Source organism: Cetorhinus maximus, unplaced genomic scaffold, assembly GCF_964194155.1.
Source record: "Cetorhinus maximus unplaced genomic scaffold, sCetMax3.hap1.1 HAP1_SCAFFOLD_3527, whole genome shotgun sequence".
In the NCBI taxonomy this organism is placed as follows: Eukaryota; Metazoa; Chordata; class Chondrichthyes; order Lamniformes; family Cetorhinidae; genus Cetorhinus; species Cetorhinus maximus.
In genome coordinates this window covers 8,723-20,000 of record NW_027599437.1, presented here as the reverse complement: position 1 = coordinate 20,000, position 11,278 = coordinate 8,723, and the positions used below count along the sequence as shown (strand labels likewise).

The following is an 11,278-nucleotide window of genomic DNA, read 5'->3' as shown; positions in this document are numbered from 1 at the left end:
TGTAACCTCCTCCAGCCCCTACAACCCTCCCTATCTCTGTAACTTCCTCCAGCCCCTGCAACCCTCCCTATCACTGTAACCTCCTCCAGCCCCTACAACCCTCCCTACCTCTGTAACCTCCTCCAGCCCTGCAACCCTCCCTATCTCTGTAACCTCCTCCAGTCCCCTACACCCCTCCCTATCTCTGTAACCTCCTCCAGCCCCTACACCCCTCCCTATCTCTGTAACCTCCTCCAGCCCCTACACCCCTCCCTATCTCTGTAACCTCCTCCAGCCCCTACACCCCTCCCTATCTCTGTAACCTCCTCCAGCCCCTACACCCCTCCCTATCTCTGTAACCACCTCCAGCCCCTACACCCCTCCCTATCTCTGTAACCACCTCCAGCCCCTACACCCCTCCCTATCTCTGTAACCTCCTCCAGCCCCTACAACCCTCCCTATCTCTGTAACTTCCTCCAGCCCCTGCAACCCTCCCTATCACTGTAACCTCCTCCAGCCCCTGCAACCCTCCCTATCTCTGTAACCTCCTCCAGCCCGTAAACCCCTCCCTATCTCTGTAACCTCCTCCAGCTGCTAAAACCCTCCCTATCTCTGTAACCTCCTCCAGCCCGTACACCCCTCCCTATCTCTGTAACCTCCTCCAGCCCCTACACCCCTCCCTATCTCTGTAACCTCCTCCAGCCCCTACACCCCTCCCTATCTCTGTAACCTCCTCCAGCCCCTACACCCCTCCCTATCTCTGTAACCACCTCCAGCCCCTACAACTCTTCCTATCTCTGTAACCTCCTCCAGCCCCTACACCCCTCCCTATCTCTGTAACCTCCTCCAGCCCCTACAACCCTCCCTATCTCTGTAACCTCCTCCAGTCCCCTACACCCCTCCCTATCTCTGTAACCTCCTCCAGCCCCTACACCCCTCCCTATCTCTGTAACCTCCTCCAGCCCCTACACCCCTCCCTATCTCTGTAACCTCCTCCAGCCCCTACACCCCTCCCTATCTCTGTAACCTCCTCCAGCCCCTACACCCCTCCCTATCTCTGTAACCACCTCCAGCCCCTACACCCCTCCCTATCTCTGTAACCACCTCCAGCCCCTACACCCCTCCCTATCTCTGTAACCTCCTCCAGCCCCTACAACCCTCCCTATCTCTGTAACTTCCTCCAGTCCCTGCAACCCTCCCTATCACTGTAACCTCCTCCAGCCCCTGCAACCCTCCCTATCTCTGTAACCTCCTCCAGCCCGTAAACCCCTCCCTATCTCTGTAACCTCCTCCAGCCGCTAAAACCCTCCCTATCTCTGTAACCTCCTCCAGCCCCTACACCCCTCCCTATCTCTGTAACCTCCTCCAGCCCCTACACCCCTCCCTATCTCTGTAACCTCCTCCATCCCCTACACCCCTCCCTATCTCTGTAACCTCCTCCAGCCCCTACACCCCTCCCTATCTCTGTAACCACCTCCAGCCCCTACACCCCTCCCTATCTCTGTAACCACCTCCAGCCCCTACACCCCTCCCTATCTCTGTAACCTCCTCCAGCCCCTACAACCCTCCCTATCTCTGTAAATTCCTCCAGCCCCTGCAACCCTCCCTATCACTGTAACCTCCTCCAGCCCCTACAACCCTCCCTATCTCTGTAACCTCCTCCAGCCCCTGCAACCCTCCCTATCTCTGTAACCTCCTCCAGTCCCCTACACCCCTCCCTATCTCTGTAACCTCCTCCAGCCCCTACACCCCTCCCTATCTCTGTAACCTCCTCCAGCCCCTACACCCCTCCCTATCTCTGTAACCTCCTCCAGCCCCTACACCCCTCCCTATCTCTGTAACCTCCTCCAGCCCCTACACCCCTCCCTATCTCTGTAACCACCTCCAGCCCCTACACCCCTCCCTATCTCTGTAACCACCTCCAGCCCCTACACCCCTACCTATCTCTGTAACCTCCTCCAGCCCCTACAACCCTCCCTATCTCTGTAACTTCCTCCAGCCCCTACAACCCTCCCTATCTCTGTAACCTCCTCCAGCCGCTAAAACCCTCCCTATCTCTGTAACCTCCTCCAGCCCCTACACCCCTCCCTATCTCTGTAACCTCCTCCAGCCCCTACACCCCTCCCTATCTCTGTAACCTCCTCCAGCCCCTACACCCCTCCCTATCTCTGTAACCTCCTCCAGCCCCTACACCCCTCCCTATCTCTGTAACCACCTCCAGCCCCTACACCCCTCCCTATCTCTGTAACCACCTCCAGCCCCTACACCCCTCCCTATCTCTGTAACCACCTCCAGCCCCTACAACCCTCCCTATCTCTGTAACCTCCTCCAGCCCCTACAACCCTCCCTATCTCTGTAACTTCCTCGAGCCCCTGCAACCCTCCCTATCACTGTATCCTCCTCCAGCCCCTACACCCCTCCCTATCTCTGTAACCTCCTCCAGCCCCTACAACCCTCCCTATCTCTGTAACCACCTCCAGCCCCTACAACCCTCCCTATCTCTGTAACCTCCTCCAGTCCCCTACACCCCTCCCTATCTCTGTAACCTCCTCCAGTCCCCTACAGCCCTCCCTATCACTGTAACCTCCTCCAGCCCCTACACCCCTCCCTATCTCTGTAACCTCCTCCAGCCCCTACACCCCTCCCTATCTCTGTAACCACCTCCAGCCCCTACACCCCTCCCTATCTCTGTAACCACCTCCAGCCCCTACACCCCTCCCTATCTCTGTAACCACCTCCAGCCCCTACAACCCTCCCTATCTCTGTAACCTCCTCCAGCCCCTACAACCCTCCCTATCTCTGTAACTTCCTCCAGCCCCTGCAACCCTCCCTATCACTGTAACCTCCTCCAGCCCCTACACCCCTCCCTATCTCTGTAACCTCCTCCAGCCCCTACAACCCTCCCTATCTCTGTAACCACCTCCAGCCCCTACACCCCTCCCTATCTCTGTAACCTCCTCCAGCCCCTACAACCCTCCCTATCTCTGTAACCTCCTCCAGCCCCTACACCCCTCCCTAACTATTGCTGCAACTTTCTGGTGATCTTTGTGCTCCTCCCTTAAGGGGACTGAATGGCCTCCTCCTGTTCCTGTGTAACAGGCTCGAGAGGGGCTGAATGACCTCCTCCTGTTCCTGTGTAACAGGCTCGAGAGGGGCTGAATGGCCTCCTCCTGTTCCTGTGTAACAGGCTCGAGAGGGGCTGAATGGCCTCCTCCTGTTCCTGTGTAACAGGCTCGAGAGGGGCTGAATGGCCTCCTCCTGTTCCTGTGTAACAGGCTCGAGGAGGGGGCTGAATGGCCTCCTCCTGTTCCTGTGTAACAGGCTCAAGAGGGGCTGAATGGCCTCCTCCTGTTCCTGTGTAACAGGCTCGAGAGGGGCTGAATGGCCTCCTCCTGTTCCTGTGTAACAGGCTCGAGAGGGGCTGAATCGCCTCCTCCTGTTCCTGTGTAACAGGCTCGAGAGGGGCTGAATGGCCTCCTCCTGTTCCTGTGTTTTAAATGTCCTGACACTCAGGAGGTTGGGTGTGTTTTGACCCAATGTCCCTACTCTGCCAGCAGGAGTGAAGCTGGGGATGCACTCGGTGCCGATGGCTTCGGCCTGTACCATTTACCACAAGTTTTTCGAAGAAACAGCCATTGAGAATTACGACCCGTACCTGGTTGCCATGGCGGCGATTTACCTGGCAGGGAAAGTGGAGGAGCAACACCTGAGAGCCCGAGACATCATCAACGTGTGTCACAGGTACAGCACGGGGTTAGATACAGAGTAAAGCTCCCTCTACACCGTCCCCATCAAACACTCCCAGGACAGGTACAGCACAGGGTTAGATACAGAGTAAAGCTCCCTCTACACCGTCCCCATCAAACACTCCCAGGACAGGTACAGCACGGGGTTAGATACAGAGTAAAGCTCCCTCTACACCGTCCCCATCGAACACTCCCAGGACAGGTACAGCACGGGGTTAGATACAGAGTAAAGCTCCCTCTACACCGTCCCCATCAAACACTCCCAGGACAGGTACAGCACGGGGTTAGATACAGAGTAAAGCTCCCTCTACACTGTCCCCATCAAACACTCCCAGGACAGGTACAGCACGGGGTTAGATACAGAGTAAAGCTCCCTCTACACCGTCCCCATCAAACACTCCCAGGGCAGGTACAGCACGGGGTTAGATACAGAGTAAAGCTCCCTCTACACCGTCCCCATCCAACACTCCCAGGGCAGGTACAGCACGGGGTTAGATACAGAGTAAAGCTCCCTCTACACCGTCCCCATCCAACACTCCCAGGGCAGGTACAGCACGGGGTTAGATACAGAGTAAAGCTCCCTCTACACCGTCCCCATCCAACACTCCCAGGGCAGGTACAGCACGGGGTTAGATACAGAGTAAAGCTCCCTCTACACCGTCCCCATCCAACACTCCCAGGGCAGGTACAGCACGGGGTTAGATACAGAGTAAAGCTCCCTCTACACCGTCCCCATCAAACACTCCCAGGACAGGTACAGCACGGGGTTAGATACAGAGTAAAGCTCCCTCTACACCGTCCCCATCAAACACTCCCAGGACAGGTACGGTGATGTTATAACTGCTGAACGCTGGCTCTCTGTGAGTTAACGTATGCTGTGGGACTCTCTCTCGGTGTGTCACCCAGTGGGGGGCGGGGGCGAGCGTTCCCATTCGGCGTCCTCATGTCCACCTCCTCCTCCTCCTGCAGGTACCTGAACCCGCAGACTGAGCCCCTGGAGCTGGACACCCGCTTTTGGGAACTCCGCGACAGCGTGGTACAGTGCGAGCTGCTGATGCTGAGGGTGCTCGACTTCCACGTGTCTTTCGAGCATCCCCACAAGGTGAGTGGCGCCGGAGGGGGGGAAAAACCCGCTCCCTCCCTCCCCTCAACCCTCAAGCTCCATTTCGCCTCCGAGACCCTCTCGGGCGAGTTTGTGGCCCGGGGTCTGTAAAACTGTCAATGAGTTGGAAGCCGTTCAGAGAAGGTTTTCCGGACCAATATCAGGGAGCGTTTCCAACCCAATTAAACTGATCGGTGGAGGTGGGGAGGTGGGGAGGTGGGGGGGTGGGGGGGGGGATCCCACGTTTATCAGGATGCACACTCCTTGTCTGATGAGAGCTCTGAGATGCAGAGGGATCTGGGTGTCCTAGTGCATGAATCACAAAAGGCTCGTATGCAGGCACAGCAAGTCATGAGGAAAGCTAGTAGAAAGTTATCGTTTATTGGGAGGGGAGTTGAATATAAAAGTAGGGAGGTTATACTTCAGTTGTACAGGGTGCTGGTGAGACCACATCTGGAGTACAGTGTCCACTATTGGTCTCCTTATTTAAGGAAGGATGTCAATGCGTTGGAAGCCGTTCAGAGAAGGTTTACCGGACTAATACCAGGAATGGGCGGGTTGTCTTATGAGGGAAGGTTGGACAGGCTAGGCTTGTATCCGCTGGAGTTTAGAAGAGTGAGAGGCAACTTGATTGAGACCTCCAAGATCCTGAGGGGGTCTTGGACAGGGTGGGACGTGGAGAGGACGTTTCCTCTTGTGGGAGACTCTAGAACGAGGGGGTCACTGTTTAAACATAAGGGGGTCGCCCATTGAAGACGGAGACGAGGAGAAATGTTTTCTCTCCGAGGGTCGAGAGTCTGTGGAACTCTCTCCCTCCAAAGGCGGTGGGAGCAGAGCCTTTGAGTATTTTTAAGGCCGAGTTGGATGGATTCTTGATTAACAAGGGGGTGGGGTGAAAGGTCATCGGGGGAGGCGGGAATGTGGGGTCGAGGTTACAATCAGACCAGACATGATGTCATTGAATGGGGGGAGTAGCAGGCTCGAGGGGCCGAGTGGCCCCCACCTGCTCCTAATTCGTACGTTTCGGGTGACCTGGGGTGTTGTAGGGCAGTGTGAATTGGAGCGGGTAACCTGACTGGTCACTATTGATCTGACGTGCAGACCATCATTGACTGAGGGGTTCGGGGTGGGATCATTTGTCGGTATTTTTGCTAATTGCCCCTTGAGAAGGTGGTGGGTGAGCCGCCTTCTTGAGCCGCTGCAGTCCCCGTGTGGTGTAGGTACACCCACCGTGCTGTTAGGGAGGGAGTTCCAGGATTTTGTCCCGTGTGGTGTAGGTACACCCACCGCGCTGTTAGGGAGGGAGTTCCAGGATTTTGTCCGTGTGGTGTAGGTACACCCACCGTGCTGTTAGGGAGGGAGTTCCAGGATTTTGTCCCGTGTGGTGTAGGTACACCCACCGTGCTGTTAGGGAGGGAGTTCCAGGATTTTGTCCCGTGTGGTGTAGGTACACCCACCGCGCTGTTAGGGAGGGAGTTCCAGGATTTTGTCCGTGTGGTGTAGGTACACCCACGGCGCTGTTAGGGAGGGAGTTCCAGGATTTTGACCCAGCGACAGTGAAGGAACGGCCGATATATTTCCAAGTCGGGATGGTGAGGGGCTCGGAGGGGAACTTGCAGGTGGTGGTGTTCCCCGTGTGTCTGCTGCCCTTGTCCTTCTAGGTGGTAGAGGTGGTGGGTTTGGGCGGCGCTGTCGAAGGAGCCTTGGCGAGTTGCTGCAGTGCATCTTGTAGATGGTACACACGCTGCTGCCCCTGTGCGTCGGGGGTGGAGGGAGTGAATGTGTGTGGATGGGGTGCCCATCAAGCGGGGGCTGCTTTGTCCTGGACGGTGTCGAGCTTCTCGAGTGTTGTGGGAGCTGCACTCACCCAGGCAAGTGGGGAGTATCCCATCACACTCCTGACTTGTGCCTTGTAGATGGTGGACAGGCTTTGGGGGGAGTCAGGAGGTGAGTGACTCTCCGCAGGATTCCCAGCCTCTGACCTGCTCTTGTAGCCACAGTATTTATCTGGCTGGGTCCAGTTCAGTTTCTGGTCAATGGTAACCCCCCAGGATGTTGATAGTGGGGGATTCAGTGATGGTAATGCCATCGTACGTCAAGGGGGCGATGGTTAGATTCTCTCTTGTTGGAGATGTTCATTGCCTGGCACAAATCTTACTTTTATTTATTTGCCTCTCTGGCTGGGCCCAGCATTTGTTGCCCCTCCCTAATTGCCCTTGTTCAGAGGCGCATTTAAGGGCCGACGCATTCCTGTGGGGCCTGGAGTCACATGTAGGCCAGACCGGGTAAGGACGGGAGATTTCCTTCCCTAAAGGGGCATTAGTGAACCAGATGGGGTTTTTTTTAAGATAATCGATGATGGTTTCACAGTGACTGAAACTGGTTTTATGATCCCAGATCTATTAATTGAAGTTAACTTGCGTCATCTGCAGTGGTGCATTCTCTATGGCAACGCCTCCACCAATCGGCCTCCGCTTGCCAACCGATCAGCAGGGGGAGATGGTGGCATTGCTAGTGGACTAGTACTCCAGAGATCCCGGCTAATGCTCCTGGGGAACATAGGTTCGAATCCCAAAGGGAATTAAAAGTCTGATGATTGTCATAACAACCCATCTGGTTCTCTAACGCCCTTTAGGGAAGGAAACCTTCCGTCCTTACCTGTCCTGGACTTCATGTGCCGCCAGACCCACGCAGCATCGACACTTAACTGCCCTCTGAACCGGAATGGGTCGTAAATATCCCACAGGCGAATTATAAAATAAAAGCCTCTCTTCTCGTCAAGTGTAAATTGTTGTTCCCTTCGCGTTCGGTATTTTCTCGCGAAGGGGACGAAAAGCTCCGACAAAAGAAAAATAAAAAAATGCCGCTGTTGCTTTTCAGCAATTCTGCGCATCCGAAAGCCCGTTTCCAAAGCTCTGCGAATCCAGGCTTATGCCCCTCCTACTTTGCGCAAGCTCCATGAGAATGGTGAGGGGGTGAGGGTGGGTGGGTGGGGATGGGGAACTGGCCGGGTTGGGAGTGCAGGGAGCGGGTCCCTTTCCCCCCCCCCCCCACCCCCCCCTCCCCCCCACAGTCCCACCCCCACCCCCCACCCCCCACGAGAAACAGCCAGCCCCGAAGGGTTCGATCGGGACACGGATTTGGGGAGGCGGGGAGAAACTTCCTCGCGCGGCGAGCGGTTAGGGTCCGGAATGCGCTGCCGGAGAGTTGGGGGGGAAGGGCGGGGTCGGTCGAGGCTTTCCAAAAGAAAAGAGGGCAATTGGGTGAATGATCGAAGGGGGGGGAATGTTGGCCGGGAGTTGGTGGTGGGGGGAGGAGTGGGACGAACTGGATTGCACCCCCCACCCCTCCCCCCACCCCCGGCAGGGTGGGCCGAATGGCCTCCCATGTTGTCCCGCTCTCTGATTGGTCTGCTCTCTCTCTCTCTCTCTCTCCCCCCTCCGACCCCCCAGTACCTGCTGCACTACCTCATCTCGCTGAGGAACTGGGTGAACCGGCACATGTGGAAACGGACACCGGTGGCGGTCACCGCCTGGGCCGTGCTCCGCGACAGCTACCACGGCACGCTCTGCCTGCGGCACCAGCCCCAGCACATCGCCATCGCCGTCCTCTACTTCGCGCTGCAGTGCTACGGCGTGGAGGTGCCCGGCGATGCCACGGCGGAGAGGGCGTGGTGGCAGGTGAGTCGGCCAGTTCGAACTCAAAAACCCGTGGAGCCTGGAGTCCTGGGCAATGACATAATATAGTGGGGAGCATCTCTGGAATAGCGATCACAACGTAGTGAGGTTGTTTCGGCCAGGTATGGAGAAGGAACCGGAGCAGCGTGGGATAGAGCAGCGGGCTATGTGGTGCCCCCACCATCCCCCCCCTGTTTAATTCTACGTGAGGGACCAGGAGAGATCGAAGCAGCCGGAAAAGTAGGAGCACAGGAAAAGTTTGACGGACAGCGGGGAGTGGGATTAATTGGGTGACGCCTCCACTGGCCAGCAGAGGGCTGGGCTGAATGGAACGTGGCAATAAAAGGAGGCCATTCAGCCCCTTTCAAGTCTGTTACACAGGAACAGGAGGAGGCCATCCCCCCTCGAGCCTGTTGCACTGGTACTGGAGGAGGCCCATTCAGCCCCTCTGGGATGGGCCACACAGGAACAGGAGGAGGCCATTCAGCCGCTCTTGGTTGGGTTCCACAGGAACAGGAGGAGGCCATTCAGCCCCTTCTCGAGCCTGTTACACAGGAACAGGAGGAGGCCATTCAGCCCCTCTTGGGTGGGCTACACAGGAACAGGAGGAGGCCATTCAGTCCCTTCTCGAGCCTATTACGCTGGAACAGGAGGAGGCCCATTCAGCCCCTCTTGGGTGGGCTACACAGGAACAGGAGGAGGCCATTCAGCCCCTTCTCGAGCCTGTTACACAGGAACAGGAGGAGGCCATTCAGCCCCTCTTGGGTGGGCTACACAGGAACAGGAGGAGGCCATTCAGTCCCTTCTCGAGCCTATTACACAGGAACAGGAGGAGGCCATTCAGCCCCTTCTCGAGCCTGTTACACAGGAACAGGAGGAGGCCATTCAGCCCCTCTTGGGTGGGCTACACAGGAACAGGAGGAGGCCCATTCAGCCCCTCTGGGGTGGGTTCCACAGGAACAGGAGGAGGCCATTCAGTCCCTTTCAAGCCTGTTGCACAGGAACAGGAGGAGGCCATTCAGCCCCTCTTGGGTGGGCTACACAGGAACAGGAGGAGGCCCATTCAGCCCCTCTGGGGTGGGTTCCACAGGAACAGGAGGAGGCCATTCAGTCCCTTTCAAGCCTGTTGCACAGGAACAGGAGGAGGCCATTCAGCCCCTTCTCGAGCCTGTTACACAGGAACAGGAGGAGGCCATTCAGCCCCTTCTCGAGCCTGTTACACAGGAACAGGAGGAGGCCATTCAGCCCCTCTTGGGTGGGCTACACAGGAACAGGAGGAGGCCATTCAGTCCCTTCTCGAGCCTATTACACAGGAACAGGAGGAGGCCATTCAGCCCCTTCTCGAGCCTGTTACACAGGAACAGGAGGAGGCCATTCAGCCCCTCTGGGGTGGGTTCCACAGGAACAGGAGGAGGCCATTCAGTCCCTTTCAAGCCTGTTGCACAGGAACAGGAGGAGGCCATTCAGCCCCTCAGGCCTGTCCTGCCATCCAATGAGATCATGTTCTGACCTGTGATCTATCTCCATCTACCCGCCTTTGCCCCGCATCCCTCAATACCCTTTGGTTAACAAAAATCTCTCAGCCTCCCAGGTTTAAAACTAACGGACCCGGCATCGATGGCCGTTTGGGGGAAGAGAGTTCCAAACTCCGACCACCCTTTGTGTGTAGGAGCCTTTCCTCATTTCACTCCTGAAGGGTCTGCCTCTCCTTTCCAGACTCTGCCCCCTCGTCCCAGACTCACCCCCCACCCCCTCGACCAGCGGGAAACGGGGTCTCTCTCTCTATCGACCCTCTCAGCTCCACCCTCCCCGGGGAGGTTAGAGGGGGGAGGGTAGGGGGTGGGTGAGATTCCCTGTAGGGATGCTGGGGACACGCGGAGAGAGAGAGGGCTGGGGGGAAGGCGGGATCGTTCTCCTCGGAGCGGGGAAGGTTGAGGGGAGCGGTGGTGGTGGGGTGGTGGTGGGGGGGGTGCGGAGAGATTTAATCGAGGCGTTGGCTAAACCCGGCCTTGGCTTTGTCCGCTCCAGGTCTTCAGCGAGGGAATGACAAAGAACACCATCGACGCCATCGTCACGGAGCTGGTCCAGATCTACGAGATGGACGCCAAACCATGAGGCCGGCCCGGAGCGGTTGGGGTGGGGCGGGGTGGGGTTATGGGGGCGGAAAGTGGGGCTGAGGCCACAGTCGGATCAGCCACGATCTCGTCGAATGGGGGGGGGTGCAGAGCTCGAAGGGCCTCCTCCCGCCGTTTCAAACCTTCCCGCGAATTGCAACCCCACCTTTCGGTTCTTCCAGCCAGGACTCTCACAACAATCCTTACCGCAAAGCGGGAGTGGGAAACAGAACTGCCTCGTTTTTTTTTTTGTAAGGGCAACAGCGCAAGCCCACGTCATAAACACCAGTTTGGACAGACCTTAAGTACTTTGGTGCAGACAAAGAGTGTGTTTGTCTGAACTCTTGTTCAAGTCCCAATAAAAGGTTACAGACTTGCGTCGTCTAAGGTTTGCGGAGCGGTACTCGTTCGTGACTGTCCGGCCAAACGCGCAGGTTAAATTCTTGTTAAAATATATTGCGGGAAGTCCCTCCGCTCTCCTCCCACCCCCATCCCGCTTCTCCCCCCCACCCACCCACCCCCACCCCCACCGTGGGTGACGTTCGTTCGAGAGAGGGGCAGTGAGAAACCAACGCCCCATTGCATCCATCAGCATCGCGCGGCCTGAGGGAACTTATTCAGCCTCTCTCCGCTAACTCCCCCCCCGTGCCACCCCAAACC

The 11,278-nt window shown here is 57.1% G+C and overlaps 1 protein-coding gene across 1 annotated transcript in view; it reads left to right on the top strand.

The window, feature by feature from the left end:
• Positions 1-11,002, top strand: part of ccnq (cyclin Q) — a 13,339-nt gene extending 2,337 nt beyond the window's left edge. Inside the window, exons 2-5 of the mRNA XM_078537986.1 lie at positions 3,537-3,720; positions 4,695-4,827; positions 8,280-8,507; positions 10,533-11,002. Of these exons, the coding sequence (XP_078394112.1) occupies positions 3,537-3,720; positions 4,695-4,827; positions 8,280-8,507; positions 10,533-10,619 (632 nt within the window). The 3' untranslated portion in view covers positions 10,620-11,002. The remainder of the gene's footprint in view (positions 1-3,536; positions 3,721-4,694; positions 4,828-8,279; positions 8,508-10,532) is intronic.
• Positions 11,003-11,278: the final 276 nt, after the last annotated feature.